This window comes from Microplitis mediator, chromosome 2, assembly GCF_029852145.1.
Source record: "Microplitis mediator isolate UGA2020A chromosome 2, iyMicMedi2.1, whole genome shotgun sequence".
Classification (NCBI taxonomy): domain Eukaryota; kingdom Metazoa; phylum Arthropoda; class Insecta; order Hymenoptera; family Braconidae; genus Microplitis; species Microplitis mediator.
Genome location: NC_079970.1, coordinates 7,063,836 through 7,081,947, shown reverse-complemented (window position 1 = coordinate 7,081,947; position 18,112 = coordinate 7,063,836). Strand labels below are relative to the sequence as shown.

Below are 18,112 nucleotides of genomic sequence, written 5' to 3'. Positions count from 1 at the left end.
AGTTATTTTTGAAAATCAAAAAAACTTTTCGCAGTGCATTATTGCCCTGATCATCATCATCATCATCATCATCATCAGTTGTTGGGTTTTGATTTATCATAAATACGGTACTACCATGTATACAAATAGATAACCATTTATCATGCCCGTATTCTGATGAATATGTATGTATATATATATATTTATTGCGCAATGTATATTCGGTATCGTGCGTCATTGAAAGCCACAGTAAAGTGTTAGTAAAGGGTAAGGGAAACAAACATAGATAATAGAGGAGAGGAGTAAGAGGAAGATAGAACTGAAGCACGAAAGCATACCGATGTTTCACTCACTATACCCAAAAGTCCTTTCACCCTCTTAGAATATTCAACGTGAGTCCTGTTCAAGCCTCTCACGATACAGATAGAGCTTACCCTTCTCTGTTGCCCTCTACTTTATTCTCTTTTGTTGTATGCTGACAGGACAATTCTCACTTGTCACGTTTTTCAATATTTTTCACTAAAAATATTCTGATATATTGCCAACCCAGCGAATAATAAATCTATATGTAATATACCCCTAACATAGATGTAATTAATTAATACAATACTGCATACATAAAGTGTAAAGACAATACAATAAATATTTATAAGAATAGACAATCAAGAATAAATTTATTATATATATATATATATAATGCAGTTGCATTTATATTGATTGGTGATTAAGTGTAAAGAAAAATAAGTAGTACAAGTATATAATGTAATGCGGCACGATTATAAAACGTAAGCGAAGCTTTTACTGCTGTGTTTACTCAGTACGATTATTGTTATTAATAGTACGTATCATATATAATTTTTTATATAAAAATAATAATAATAATATTTACCAGTAACTCGTAAATGTCTACCACCTAAGCACGATGTTTCGGTTGTGTGAATTGGCAGAGGTGTAGAAAAAGCATCAAGAAATACGTCCACACGGGCCAGATCAATGCCACGACGATCGCAAGCCGCGCCAAGAATTTCTCTGAAATAAGAAAAAAGAAAAAAAATTATGTAACGTGTAGACATTTTAAGTAAATTGTGATATTGATGATTTATTTTAATTTTTGTTGATTTTTTTTTACATTAGAAAAATAAATTTTTAATTATAGTTTGTGTTTTATAAGATAATATTATTATGTGGAATACAGTGAGAGCAATTAGACGAGGAGTTATGGACAATCTTAAGGGGATAAGATAATAAATCCTACGAGACAACACACACGTGGGAGAGTACGTTCACCCTTATAGCACGACCCTCCATATCCATATATATTCGTGTATATACGTAGTAGTAATCATATTGCAGAAAGTGTTCAAGATAAAAATAATCCAATAGAAACGAATATAACTTTTCTTTTTATTTTTATAGCATTATAAAGCGGCAATAAATTTTTTTCGGTCAGTGATATGAAAATTTTTATTTAAATATTTACTAATTTTTGTTTTTTTAATAAAATTTGATTTATAAAATTAATTTTAGTCTTATTACGGTAAAAATATGAGCATAGTAATTATTTACTGACAAGGTTGTACGCGAGACTATTAAGGAAAAATAAAAAAAATTTTTTTTTAATTTTGTCCCGTCGTTAAAAGTGACACAGACCAAAAAGTTAAGAAGGATAAAGAATTAATGATGGAGGCATAGGTTATTAAGTATTAAGTACTTTTATTTGTTATTATTAAGATATACATCACAATATTGTGCAGAAAAAAATCGATTATTTTTATTTATAGTATATACTTGAATGCATAGAAATTATAGTAGATATCTTTTCATTATGCGACATTGAACTTATTGAAATAAATTTCAATTGAATCTAAAAATCACGATAACAAATTTAAAAAAATATAAAGATATTTGTATAGAAAGTAGCTAAAGTAAATATTATAAAATGAAAATGAAGATAATATTCAAAAAAATGTTGGAAAATCCAAAAGTGCACAACTCAATCGCTCATGATAATTATTAATATTTTATTATTACTTTAATTATATTATTTTTTTACATGATTAATTATTATTTAACTTTGAGCTAATTAATTTTATGTTTTATTTTTAGTTTTTTCTTTCAGTTTAATTTTTATTATTATCAAATATTTCGCCTTTTTTTCTTAAATGTTACTTTCATTTTTGAATCCTACTGTCACACTAATGCTGCTGCCAGTAGTTGGCGGAGGAAAAAAAGAAAAAAAAAGTAGTGAAAAAAGGGCAAACAGAATTTTTCGATCGTAGAGCACACTCTAATGCTTCGCATTAAGAGTCGTGCAATAATAATGATGAAAAGAAAAAATAGCAGCTAAATTTTTCATGAATTACCGGTTTTAAGTTATTTATTAACTGCAATCAAACAAAAAGGATTTAGATAGTGATTTTAAAAAAAGTTCTTGCGAAAAAAGATACAAAGCTAATAAATAAAAAGAAATAAAACCTAGGAATTAATAAGCCGCTTCGAATGGCGTCAAAGATTTAAATCGGTTCATTCGTTCAAAAGTTATAGAATATTCGCATACATACGTACGTATATACACATGTACATACACTCGGGCATCTTTTGAAAATAGTCAGAATAACTTCCTAGAGCCTCAAACCGTCAAGATCTGATAGAAATTCGATTTTCGAAAATCGGACCGAAACCAATAACTTCCCGAATTTTTGAAAATTTTCAATTTTCTTACGGGAAGTTAAAAATAATTTCGATCGTAGGAATTTAAATTGTAGATTGAACGTACTAGAAACGTTAAAAACGTAAATAGCTGCAAAAACGTATTCTAGACGTAGTTGACTTACGAAAACGTAAATAAGACTTACGTAATCGTAGATACAAACTTTCAAAACTTGCAATAAAAAAATTAAATTATATTGGAATTATTTCGTTGTCAAAAAAACACGTCTAGCAGTCAAAAGACGAGAATTAAAAATTTTTTGTTTTGGGTTTACAGACTACCTAGAAGCTTGTGGAAAAGAAATAAAAAATTTTCAGCAGCTTTTAAAAATTATTTTGGGGCCTTGCAAGAGATGACTCTACACGGAAAGAAACTTCAAGTAAATATGCCTATGCAGCATAGGCATATTTACTTGACATTCCTTTCCGTGTGGACTCTATGCTCTTTACCCTAGTGCACGAGGCATCAGTAGAGTTATCTCCTGCAAGGCCCAAAATATTTTTCCAAATCTGCTGAAAATTTATTAAAGCCCATAGACTCTCTTGAAGACAAGCAAAAATTTGGAAAATTTTTTTTGCGTCGGTTTTCTTAGAATTACTCCAGAACCGTGCATGATAAAAAAATTTGAAGTCCAGATCTGAAAACTTGAGGCTACAATTTGCTTCTATTTTTACTCTATGACCATTTTTCACCGAGTTACAGCATGTTGAAAATCACTCAAAAATTTGGAATTTTTTTTATATAACTTAATTTTTGTAACCAGTGTAGTTAAAGTAAATACTATCAAATTAATATAAAATGAAAATGAAGATGATATTTAAAAATAACGAATTAAGCGGCTTAATATATAATTATAAATGGGACATAACGTATCACGGAAGTTGAGAGACCACCGCACGTTATTCATTCGGAATGATGTGACTTGCAATTTATTATTGTACTACGTCTCCTTTGTTCATGCACTAATCAGCCTGTATATATATTTATATATAGATATTTATACCAACGTGATGTTAACTATTGTAAAATTAACAAATACATTAAGTCATGACGTATTAACTGTTGAATAAATTATAACAAATGTATATTAAAAATATAATTGAGATGTCATGACTGAGATAATAATTCTTTTACAGTAATATTAAATAAATTAAGTGTAAATTAATGGCATAAATTTATAAATGAATCAAGATATAAATAGATGGTCTATATGGTAAATGGTGACAACAACATTTTATATTTAATGGTCGATATATTTTTGAAATCCTGACGTGTAATAATTATGATAAATTCAACGGTTCAAAACCAACGTATCACTCTTTACGTCAGACACAAATGGACGGTGTTCATTCCCACGGGAATTAGGATAACATCAATCATGGAGTCTAGTTACATTCGTTACTATTTAAACCTCTAACAGAGATTTACTCAGAGTGAAAATAAAAGTAGAGAGATAGAAAAAATCGGTAAAATTTTTTCTATACATTATAAAATTGATTTACAATGGTGAAAAAAAAGCGAATAAATAAAAATGGATCACTGCGAAATGATTTATATATGATATTTATTGTAGTATATTTAAATATATATAGAGAAACAGAGTGCGAAACTATAGGGTACTCGATGCACGACAGAGTAACTCGAAAATTTATTGAAAAGAAAAAAAATCCAATAATTTTGTATATATTTCAAGTTTATTATGAAATTTGGAGCAAAACAGAACATCCGGTCGGAATCGGGGCTATAAATTTTAATATTTAAAAAAAAATGTATCATGGTACTCTTTATTGCCTGAGAAAAATTTTTCAATTAATAATTTTTCAATTCATTACAGATTTGTCTAATATAAGTAAAATGAAATTATGTATATAAAAATTATGTAGTCGCACGGTAAGGGAATCGTCACAATGTTAATTTCAGTGCAATATTGCCATGTCGATTTCGAAGTTTCACAAATTTATATCAGATTATTAATTACACGGAAAAAAATAAACTTTAAAAATGAGTTTTTGAAATTATAACCCGAAACCCGGGTGTCAATATGGGGAATTTTAACATTCCAAATAATAAATTTTATAATATGTGTCATCAATTTTCTAAGTATCAGTTATGATTTTTAAAGTTCAAATAGTAATTTTTCTTGCATAGACAATAAATTTTCATACTTACCCTGTAATTATTCACGTTTTAATCATAAACCTAAAAATTACTATTCAGAATGATAATTTTTACTGATCACTTTATCATTATATTACTTGTCGTTTTCAATTTATATACACTGGAGGAAATTTTCTTCAAAAATTACCGTTATATTCACAGTAATTGTGGGACCAATGGCACGACCTAATCATTTGTCAGTAAGTGAGATAATTTTTAACTTTTTTTTAACAAATTATACCGTAGTCTAATATTTATAATTTTTATTTAAAAAATGGTAATAAATAAAAGCGCCGCATTATGTTACAGTGAATTTAACGGTAATTTTTGAAGAAAATTTCTGTCCGTGTAGTTCATTTTTTTCCGTGTATTTATTAAAATTTTTTAAAATAGATATTTTCTATGAAATGTATTTATTAATTATACGACTAGGCTTCATATTTTTTAACTGATTGAATCAGATGAGAACGTTTTTTTATAAATATGACAACGTTGCACATCAAATTTTACTTACAAGATCAGTCGCACAGTGAGAGAATCGCCACGATTTCACAATTTATTCGCATTAACGTAAGTTTAGAAAAAAAAAATAATAACTAAAATTATATAAACTTTTTATATCGATCAGTAAGACATTAATACACGAATTGCTCAGTTGATTAAGGGAAGTAATGAATAATTTTTCTAAATTTATCACTAAAAAAAAAGGTGGAAATTCCTTCATAGCGCGACGGACGAAAAGTTAAATCAGTAAAAAAATTATTTCGGGATGTCTCATCGAAATTCGGAAATTAAAAAAATTAAATTATTAAAAAATAATTACGGATTAATTGGAAATTCATAAAAACTAATTATCCCGGTCTGTGTTATAAATTGAATAAATAACTCATTAATTGACTACGTAGAACATCAAACAATTTTTATTTTTTTGATTAAATTTTTTTAATAAACTTATTTTACTTTAGAATGTTAGAAAATTTATGATATTCATAAACTGGTAAGAAAAAAAAACGTACAGTCAACTTATCACTTAAGTAAACAAAGCTTACTTACGCTAAATATGTTCCTTTTGAAGCAGGTAAAAATTCCTCACGCTCAAGAGAACTGGTGTCGTCAGTTACTTCAAAGCTTACACTAAAGTACTCACTGCTAGAAACCTAGATCAAATAATTAAACATTCGTTTAAATTAAATTCATACTTTCATAAAGCGTTTGATATTACTGTTATTATTATTATCATTATTATTATTATTATTATCATTATAACTATTATTGTCTCGTATGCGGTCTTTGGAACAAAGTTTTCATCGTATAATTTAAACTACGGTGACGTTAAACCGAACTTTTTCATTAATTACCCGGTGAAGGAGCCTACGTTTAGTGAAACCTAAATCTCTATTACAGCCAATTTCAGGTCTTAATTGCATTCTCATTCGTGACGTAAATTTGCCACTAAAATCACTTAAGTATCCAATAAAATTTAAAGTTTAACTACTAATTAAACTGACATTACTTTTATAAATATAAACAAATAGTATATTAAGAGATAAGATAAACTAATAAAAAGTATTTAAATCCTTTATCATAAAAGCCATTGTTAAATTGATAGTTGATACATTTCCAATAGGCATATATACTGTTGTGTAAATTCCAGTTAATTGCTTTCCATCAGTAACTCAATTGTGTAATTTTACAATAGCGTATAAAATGTGAATAAAAAATAAATTAAATTCGATATTCGTGAGAATGAAACTCGTTGATGGTATTCTGGTATGCTAAACTTGCACGCTGTATATCCTGCCGTTGGTGTAGATTCCGCATGTTAGCTCGAAACGACATTCTGCATTTATTGCGTTCTTGCTACTTTTATATTATACACACATGGATATTTATATAGATATAGATATAGATATAAATATAAATATAGATATAGATATAATAGTTATGCTATTATTGAGCTTTATGCATTATTTTCAACACTGACATATTTAACAACTCAATAGTTTTATCTGCGTTCACTCGGTGTAATACGTACTACAGTGACTTTTATTTCAAAACCAATACTCGACTACCAGAGTAATACAAATAATAATAATAATAATAACAATAATAACTATAATAAATCACAAAAGTAGATAGTAAAATATATTTTTAACCAGCTGTAAAAGCTCCCATTAACTATTGACGTAAAAAAATGGTTCTAGGCCAGAATATCTAATGGAAAAATATCCATAAGTCAGTGATTTTCTGCATATATGGATAATTTTTTCAATGGATATTTTTATGATGGATATTCTGACCGGTCACCAAAAAAATTAACTATTAAGCATACACGGAAAAAAAAGATTTCTTGACACGAGTAAAATTTTTCATTATGAAATGAAAACAAAAATTTTCATATTCTAGTCGTAATGTGAAAAATTTCTTAGGGCAAGTAAAAATTTTCTTGTGCCATAAAGTTCTTTTCTTCTGTGTACACTTAATTTTTTTTTCTTTTTCAAGGATAATTGTTGTTAAAATTTATCAATTTTATATATAAGGTAAGAGACCTACCGACGATCAGAGAACTCGTACCCGATCACTCATGTATTTGTATATCTATATTTACTAAATTTTACTAAATATATCTAAACAAATACGTGGAGTGATAGGGTACTAGTTCCCTAATGGGCTACTGGGTTTCTTACCTTATATACAATAATTTCTCACGTACATGGAAAATAAAAAAACAAGAAAAATTACAATTTCACATCGTGACGCGGAATAGAAAACTGGTAACATTTGAAAGAATTCTTAAAAAATTACAATTTCAAATAATAATTTTATTAAACAGAATTCCGAGTAGTAAGTTTTACAATATCAGATGTACTTTCAACTAAATATTCAATGAAATCCTGAAGCTGTTATTTGAAACTATAATTCTTGAAGAATTTTATTAATGGTTCCAGTTTTTTGTTTGTTTTATTTTTTCCGTATAATTACAAAAATTAAATCGTAACTTTGAAAAATAAAATAATTGTTTTCTTAAAATTTGAAGTAGTTTTTGATACTCGTTAGTTTCTTAAATTTTTGACGTGAAATTTCGAGTATTTAAAAAATAATCGACGAAAAATAATTTTTTATGAATATTTATGATTTTTTGAAGTTCTGTTGCATATAAAATTTATACTATTGAAAATTAATTGATTTATAGAGAATTAAAAAAAAAAAAAAAAGTAATTGAAAGAAAATAAAATAGATAGTGATTTAAATTATATTTCATTCATGACGCGCGTAAATTTAAAGTAATGTAAAAATGAAGCATATAAATGAGTAAATTTATTATCATATTTATATGATATATTTCTGAGTGATTTTGATTTGTCAATAACTTGAAGAAATTTTTTTAAATCAAAGTAAATATTTTCAACAGTATAAATAAATAAAATTTCGAGTACCTGAGAACGTGATAGTTTATGACGAGTGCGATTGGACGTGGAAGTGTCTGTCGATGTTAAACTCGGCACCAAAAATCTTGGATTACTGTCTGTAGTGGGATTTGGTGAAAAAAGTAGCGGTGGCACAGGTGGATTTTGGTAGCGATGGTGATGTGATGTTGTCAGTTGATGTGACTGATGCTGAGTTGTCGTCCCACCTGACATATTACCGTGTTCTCCAGTATCCAGCATGTCAAGTTGGCTCAAAGATCTTGAGCGTACCTATTTATAAAAATAGAAAATTTATTAAGTCATAAGTCATAATAAATCCTGCTGCTGATGTGACAGATATTGATCTTTACGATCTTCAAGATTCAAATGTGTATTTATTTTCTGGATCATCTCGAATCTTGGGTATGTAATAGCTATTTTTTAGCTCGAAAAGGCTTAAATTTATTGCCTTCCTTATATCAGTATGCTGCTATGTTAATATAGAGTATCCATATATATATATAATAATAATAGTAAGGGTAAGCCAAAGAGAAGTGGGTCAGAGAGCCGCATGTGGGCATAAGATCGATCGTTACCAGAGCACTCCTACGATCCTTATCCATGGACGATCGATTAGTGTCAACTAAAACCACGCGTACATCAGCAGCATTCAAACTGTGCATGGTCAGCACTCATTTTTGTCAATTACTCAACTATTTAGCTTTTGCAGGTGCGAAATATTACTGACACTTTATTATATTATTGTAATTTCATATAGCAGTTATTAATGTTAGCAGAGGATAATATAATCAATTTTTTTTCCAGAGAAAAATGTTTTTAACTAAAAAAAAAAATAAAAGAAATAATAAGATTGGAAATAATAAGGGTCGTGGAAGAAAAAAACAAAAGTTTTATCTTTTTATTCCCATAAGGGAATAAGTCAATATTTGTGGGTTAGTAGAATTAAACTTTTGGATTGTATCTCTTTATTTGATCGAGTATGTTTGATCGTGTATTGAATTGAAACTGAATTTTGTGGTCAGGTTCTTATTTATCGTACGGCCTTGCGCCTCCACTCAATTTCATATAACGCTTTTACTTATAGGCTTTTATATGTATCTATATATATATAATATATAAGGGTGTGTGTGTATTATATATATATATATATATATATATATATATATATATATATATATATATATATATATATATATATATATATATGTATAAAAGAAAATTTACCTAGTATACGCATAGAATAGAATTGCGGGTACAACCTCGCTACCAGTCATGTCTATCATACATCTCTCCTTGTCGAAGCGTGTTGAGGCTAACAGGGTAAATATAGATGTTGTACGATACAAGGTGGGTAGTATAATTACAAATTGTTTAGCATCATGTGAGCAAGTGTAATTATATAATAAATTTCAAATTATAAATACTTGTTTATTTATTATTATATAACAGTAGATAATGTATAAATTTTGATTGCAGAATAATATAGGGCGGGAAAGAACGGGCGCAAAACGGGAGCGTCAAGAAAATAATGGATTTTAGTGGATTAAAATATGCTGGGTATTCATTTTTTTACTTCTGATGAAGCAAGTAACCGAATTTTTAGCGGCCATGAAAAATTATTTTTCTTAGCCGGTTGTAACAAACTGACGTATGGTTTCATGATGAAAGCAATTTGATTTGGGCACGATGAAGTTAAGCTCATATATATTTATTTAAATCTTATCGCATGTAAAGTTTTTGGTACAAATTGCCGACTTCTCAATTATAATTTAAATGTCAAAATAATTGATAGCTGTTATTTGTAAGTAAAAAAAAAAGTTTTAATTGTAATTCGTGATTTAAATATACGTCACTAGTTCCCTTACCATTGATCTTAAATTAAATGGTTTAGACTGGCCTTAAACATTGAAACTTATATAAAGTTTCGAGCAGATGTTATGGAAAAAATAATGCGTGATAGAGGATGGAACATGTAGGCACGGATGATGTCAGCCCTCGCCTTGAGCTCAGACAGAAAACTTCACCCTGGCTTGTATTCATCCCTTGTTACTCAATACACTGTAAAAAATTGGCGGAGTGAACGCGGATTAAATCCGGAGTAAAATTCACTTCGAAGGGGAGTTTATTTCAATATTGAAACACCGAACCAGAGTGAATGCGGATTTAAAAAAAAATCCGATTACTCCGAAATCACTTCGCTGGAAATACTAACTCCTTATTTATCCCGTATTCGGAGTGATTTTTTTTAAATTCCGAAACTTCGAGTGACGGAGTGAATCTGGATTTGAATAAAATCCGTAATCACTCCAAATTCACTCTCGATTTTTTGAAGTGTATACTATTGTATTTCCTGCTAAAAAGATTTAAAATTTTCTCCAAGAATTCAATGGATTGATGTGGGTGGGTGGTTGTAAACCAAATATTTTATCACACGATATCTTGAAAACAAATTAACTAATTTTAATTTATCGATTTAATAATTTATGTAATATTACGAAAATAAAAACTCAAAGAAATATAAATTATTTTTTTAACTTCCCGCTAAAAAAATTGCAAATTTTCAAAAAAAAAGGGAAGCTATTGGTTTCGGTCCGATTTTCGAAAATCGAGTTTTTATCAGATGACGACGTTTTGAGGTCCTAGGAAGCTATTCCGACTATTCCCGGATGGACGTCCGTGTGTATATATGTGTGTGTGTGTGTGTGTGTGTGTGTGTGTGTGTGTGTGTGTGATATTTTTTTTGTCCGACGATATCTTTGGCACGGATCAACCGATTTGAACGTATTTGGTGGCAATCGAAAGAGCTCACCAAAATTTATAATTGATTAGATTTTGGGGTAGATCGGTCGTGTAGTTTACGAGTTATACAAAGAATAAAAGTTAAAAAAATTTTTTGTTTTTGGTTTTTTGCATATAACTCATAAACCACTTGCCCTATTTACCTCAACATATAATCAGTTCTAACTCTTGGTCAGCCCTTTCGATTGCCGCCATGAACGTTCAAATCGATTGATTCGTTTCAAAGATATCGTCGGACAAAAATTATAATTTTTCAGTGAAGGCATGTTTTACCGGCCTAACAAATTTTTAAGCTCGAAGAGCTCAAAAATTTACAAGTGATAATGTTTCCGAGCTCCCTGAGCTCGAAAACAGCGGGAAGTTTTGGGGCTGGCCTGCAGGGTTTCAGATTTTTTTGTTTGCATTTTTTTTTCTTTAGAATTTAATCAGCTTCACCGTGATGAGCTCTTTTAATTGCAGTGGGACATATATTCGAATCAAATAATTCGTTTATGAAATATCGTATGATAACAAATTATTATTTTTATAACAAAAAAAAAGTGATTATGAAAGAAAATATGATCAATGATCTAATCTTCTTTTTTTGAGTTTGAGTAAGCAAAGAACTTCAGGGCTGACTCGCAGGGTCAATCATTATTCAAATTTTCGTATACAGTTCAATTATATTTTTCTTAATCTTTGAAAATAAAAAATAAAAAAAATTCATTTACTTTTTTTTTTCAATTTTCCACTTTATCAGAATTACCATTTTTTATTCATTAAAATTTTAATTATCACTTATCGATAGTATACTTCATTAAAAAAATGTATGAGCATTTTTAATACGTGATTTCTTTCCTGTGGACACGTAATTAACAGCACTTATAATTTCAATTAAAAATTATATTTTAATTGCCATTGAAAATAAATTATTTTTAAACATAAATTTTTATAAAATGATGATTATAAAAATAACTTCATTAATAAGAATCTAATTTCAATTATTTGCTCAGGAAATTAAAAATCTTCAAATAAAAGAAAGTCGTTAATGTTTATATGATTATATTTTGATGATAGCTAAGTTAGCTGACGTTTAATAATTTTTGGATTTTTTTAAAACAATAAATTGTAAAAAACAAAATATTTAAAAAAATCGCAACTATAGTTTTTTTCAGATTTTCTACCTGTGTATATTTTTAGTTTTGTATTTCTTAAAATTGAATTGTTGAAAAAAAAAATCCGAAAATTATTAATTGTCGGTTAACTTCAGGATCATAATAATTGGAGATAAATCAGTTAATTAGTTATGAAATTAATAAAAAATCTTTATTTACAGCTTTATTAGTTTAAAAACTTAGCAATTACTTGTTAGATCAGCCTTAAGATTTAATAAGATCTAGATCTTGATGAACTTCACGAAAGGGTTCATCAAGACTTAGGTTTGATTAAATTTTAAGCCCGATCAACTTGGTAGGCGGTGAGTTACTTAAATAATAAAAGTTCAGAGTAAAATTTTTCCTCTACATCTTAAAATTTTTTACAATAGTTTTAAAATTAACTGAACAATTTATTTTAAATTTTCGCAGATTAATAAAGTTTTTAATGACGTCAATTATTTGCCATGAGTATTATGTAATTAGTCACTTTATTTAAGCGATAAATTCAAACAAAGTATGTGATAAAAATATTTTTCTTAAAGTGGCAGTCGTTAATTAATTTTTCAGTAGAATTAAAAATAAAAAATACTTCTGAGGTTCAAGAGCTTGTTTAAATTTAAAAATAATTTCATTGAGTTCAAAGACCACGAGAATATGTATGACTTTCGCTGCAGAGAATCAATTATCTTATTCATTTTTTATTATTTTATTATTAGTGACAATTGATAATTTTCAGCATAAAGGGTAGACGTGCCAGTTACGGCTACTGTTCCATTTTTGGACATTTAAAACTTTATTTGAATGAATGAAAAAGTATAAAATAAAATTTCCATTGTATCAGTGTTATGAAAGTATCTTTGTAAATGAAGAAAAAGAGTTTCGACCTCATAACAAGAGACGGGATAACGAACAATTTCTTTATAGTGACAAACATGATAAGTTTACGGTAACAAATGGAATTGTTATAATTACAAATACAATTGTGTCGTAGTTAAGTAGTAGATTGGTTACACATGATATTTATTGTAACAATATCATCTTACTTCAAAGCAGACAACTAATTTTGGCGTTTTAGTCGTAAGAAATGAAATAGTAAAAATAAAGTTATAGGGCGACAACTACTCACGTGAGTTAAATTCGACCCTCTGCACTAGAAAAATAATATTAGCAAGTATGGAAAGCGATAGGTTCTCTGTTAAGGGAGCTATTGCCATTGACAATGGAGAGAGTTCTAATTTGTTACTCTAAGTAACTTTAGTTTATGAGTACAAAAATGTTGTCAGAGATATAAATTTACTTTGTTATTTTAACTAGCTAATTTTTTTACCGTAGCATAATCGTTTTTTCGCAGTTACAAACCATTGCTAGGTGCAACAAACAATCCGCTGGAGTTACAAGAACATCATTATCATAACGAATTGTCCGTTATTCGTATTTTAAGGCAGAAGTTTGTTACCGTAAGTTCTTTCATCTTCTGGTTACAAAAAGTTTTTTACCGTGTACACATTTTAAAAATTAATTGTCGTTACGTTTTTTACAAATTATTTTATTTTAATTCTTCTAAATTCTAAGTTTCTAAAACTGGCCTTAAAGTGGCCGAAAACGGTATCTCTACTCTATGTAAATTTTTTGTTTTAATGAACAAAAACATTGAGGAAAGAAAACAAATCAATAAATTTCTAAAGAAAATTTGAATCTATGTTTGACAATGTAGTTATAGATATATAAGGGAATCCGGGGAAAAACGAAACACCATATTCTTGATAGATGTCCAGAGCAAAGTGAGACATCATTTTCGAGACGATAGTATATTGTGCAACTACACGGAGAGAAATTCATAGTAACCGTTTCTAATAGCACGTTTATAAAATATCATCCCATACCGTTACGGTAATAAATACTTGGAATTATAGGATATAGGCCCACACTTTCTGGGAAAAGTTTCCATAAGCCAATAGCAATTAATCCTACAACCACATTGTAACGGTTCCTAAGTACATATGGGAATAAACCTATATATTATGGTAACCATTCCTATAATATATGTCCTCTAAAAATGAATTAGTCAAATTCACTGCGAATCAGGGGATAGTCACTATTTCTACAGCTATAAGTATACCACTAATTTAACCAGTGGTATATTGATAGGTGGTTCCCAGTGAATAGCCACTAATTTGAAGTGAATATCACTGATTCATTTTTAAAGAGTGTGAAATACTCCCATAATATTATGGTAATCGTTTCCATGATACTATGATTAGCGTTTCCATATATGATGGTAATCATTCCTATAATGTATGGGAATTGTTACCATAAGATTATAGTAATGGTTACTATAATATTATAGTAATCATTACCAAGTGTAATGTTCATATGTTACCATACGATATGGGAACCATTCCCACAATATATTGTTATTATTACCGTAAATTGCTCTCCGTGTAGTGCGGTAAGTTGGTAATTGCCTATGAAAGCAGTCGAGTGCGCTTATCTGCTCTTGTGGGCAATCGACAACACCGCATGAGTTGTAGATACTCTTTTTTTTACGCATGCGATGATAAGACAGTGGAGTAGATGGGTGAGTGGTACAATATTAGGCGATGTGGGATCCAGAGGCAAATCCCCCCACGCAAAATAATCAATTTTTTTATTATTATGATTTTTTTAAACATTATAGATATTTATTGTTATTGTTTATTGTTAATTTGTTGTAAACATAACGGCTTAAGGAAAAAAAAGGTTTAAAGAATTCAATAAATAAATGTGCGAAAAGAAATTATATGCAGACGGAAAATAAAGAATTGTTGCTGCAACAGGAATAGGTCCTATAGCAGCTTTATATGGGACTTATCCCGCATGAGTAAAAAAATTTTTTGTTCTGTTTGAAAATCATTAGCTTTGGTTTATAGAAAAAATGAGACAATTGATCAATCTAAACAAGGCGGCCAATTAACAATTTCAAACAAAAAAAAAAATTTTTACAATCGTAGCCCATTTTACTTTAAACTCAGTTATTTCCAGTTCTGAATGAAACAATTCAGCTAACTAACACAAAAAAAAAAATTTTTTTTTCTAAAAAGTTGTAAGTGGCTAAATTGCTTTAGCTATTATTCGTTGTGATCCATCTTTATTAAAAACGAATCATAACTAAGCATTTTCAAACAAAAAAAAATTTTTTTGTCCCAAAGATGGTGTCTTATTTTCCCCCGGGATCCCTTATATTAAATTGTCATCATCATTGAGTACACAATGTCTGTTTTTTTTCTTGAGTTAATGGGACATTTATTAGTGAGATTTCCTTCTTCCTATTATACTTTTGATAAAATCTCACGCTCTCAAACCACGTGAGCAATTTCTAAGCTATCTTTTGAAGGTTTTCAACTTCATGATATGGGTATAAAAAAAAAAAGAACATAAGGCTCGTGGAAGTGCTCGTTACAAACTTCCGCATATGAGACATATGAAAGTAATATCTCTGAGATAGAGTCAAAGTTATTGCAAAACTCTCGTGTCATCACGAACGGTAGACATTCTCGATGGAAAAAAAAATAAATAAATAAAAATAATGGCATTAAATGAGATGTATATTATGGCACAAGTACAGATGTCGAAAATGATAAAAAAAAACCCCAAAGAAAATTCACAAGTATAATCAATGGAGTAAAACTAGGTCGAGATAATGACCAATTTAATTTTTTTTTTATCTCAAGCTGTATACTTTATCACTCGTCAACTAAAAAAAAAGAACTATATATACCATACGATACACTCTTGTACAACCATCAACGAAATAAAAAAAATACAACAATGTGAATTTACGAGGAAATATTTTCTCGTATTACATTGTCACTGTCAGACAAGTGAATCCTACATTTATTTGACTTTTTATTTTTTCACACTTTAAAAACCAACTTCTAAAGACACTTTACCAGGTCAAACTACTATTGGAAACTACTAGAGAGGAAGGTGTGTTGAGATAAAAATATAAAACAGGGATGAAAGAAAATGATTAAAAAATAAGACAACGTGCAGTGAGCGTAGAAGGTATTGCACTCATCGACATGAAAACGTGATAGTAAAGAGAACTTTTTAATTTTAAGATATATAATAAATAATTACTTTCGATATTTTTCATAATAATCCCCCTTTCTGGGTAAACCTCGTGACTACTTTTTTTCAATAATTAAAATTGTAAAAGAAAATCATTCTTTAGTACTGCTATTGCGTAAGAAAAGCTTAAAATTTTAATAACTATAACAGAATGTTCGAGGGACTTTTTAATTTTAATATTTCCATTAACGCACGTGTAACAGAATAGATGTTTTGATCGATTTCTGAAAAAGTTACAATTTTGCAATAACGAGATTTACACGGAAAAAAATAATCGGTAACAGCTACCGATTATTTCGGTAACAGTTACCGATTTTTTTTCGGTAGCTGATACCGATTTCAATCTGTAACGGCTACCGAAATAATCGGTAGCTGTTACCGAATAATCGGTAGCTATTATCAATTTTTTTGGTATCAGTTACGTACACACACATACACTCGCACACACACACGTGCGCAGGGGAACGCACTCACGCACTCGCACACCCACGCATTCGCACACACACATGCACACACATTGAAATTCGTCAGTAGAACCGAAATAATCGGTAGCTGCTACCTAGATTGCCAATCGGTAGCTGCTACCGATTATTTTTTTCCGTGTACCCAGAAAGAAGACGATATGCTCATCATTTTTTTTTAATAATATTTTTTAACTGACTGTTGGTGGAATCAGGAAAAAAAAAACTTTAATAATTTTTTTTCTTTGCTATAATAGTTTAATAATCCAATATAATCTCGGATAGAATTTGATGAGTCAATTGACGAGGTCGCGCTTCTAATATTAAAAGAAAGAGTATACTAGAAAAGTTGACGCTAAGAAGATTTACTGCATATAAAATAGTACTTTGGTTTAAAATTGTGATTCTAGCGAAATTTAAATGAAAATCTGCAGTTCAATATGATATTAAATCGTTCGTTTTTTCATCACACTTTTAATTATAGATTTTTATTAAAGTATATCTATCTGAGCGTATGAACATATATTCTTTTTATTAATTGAAAATACTTCAATATCTCCATATTAACATCATCGATAACGGCAAAAAAACGTTACATGTGTTTTTTAATCAAGTAAAAAAAAGTTTATTAATGTCAATGTGTTAAAATTCTACTCTCTGATAAGACATTTTTTTATTTCTACGTTTATAGAAAATTTCGTATTCTGCATATGTAAGAACATGTAGAGTATTGACAAACTCTGCAAAAATATATATATATATATATATGAGTAGAAAAGAAAAACATGAAAAAAACTTATCGTTATAAGCATTTTATTGTAGAGTTCGGAAAGTTTTTTTTTTTTTTTTATTTTGAATTCAGAGTCGAAATATTAAATTTATCACAAAATAAATTTGAATATATTTCCAGAGAAAAATAAATTTAATTTTTAACACTACGATAAACGTATTTATAATTTAAATAAAAAAAATGTAAAACGCATTTTTTTATGAAGAATCTTATATTTTATCTTGAAAGAAATTTATTCTGCTTTTTTTTATCGTAGATTATATTTGGTTTCCGCTGTGCATTAATGAAGCAAAAATCAACGAACTAGATGCACGGCTTATGATTAACGACATCAGAAGAATAATAATAAGTCTAGAATAAAGAAATTTTTCTTACGTCGATCAAAGGATTATAAAGAGGTCAAAAGTTAAATTGTTTACGGGGTCGAGAAAAAAAGTGATAAAGAAGAGGGTAAGAGCGAATAAAATAAAAATATCATCAGGGGAAATTATTGACTTATAAAAATCTCAACATTTACCAAAAGAACATACATGCGTGTGGTT

General features: G+C 28.8%; 1 protein-coding gene across 6 annotated transcripts in view; it reads right to left on the bottom strand.

The window, feature by feature from the left end:
• The window catches only part of LOC130662910 (pleckstrin homology domain-containing family G member 5-like), a 66,053-nt gene that overhangs the window by 12,828 nt on the left and 35,113 nt on the right, over positions 1-18,112 (bottom strand). For all 6 annotated transcript variants that reach the window (XM_057461875.1, XM_057461874.1, XM_057461873.1 and 3 more), the window contains 3 exons: positions 8,284-8,544; positions 5,900-6,003; positions 869-1,008 (listed from right to left, as the gene is read on the bottom strand). In XM_057461875.1, the coding sequence (XP_057317858.1) occupies positions 869-1,008; positions 5,900-6,003; positions 8,284-8,544 (505 nt within the window). The remainder of the gene's footprint in view (positions 1-868; positions 1,009-5,899; positions 6,004-8,283; positions 8,545-18,112) is intronic.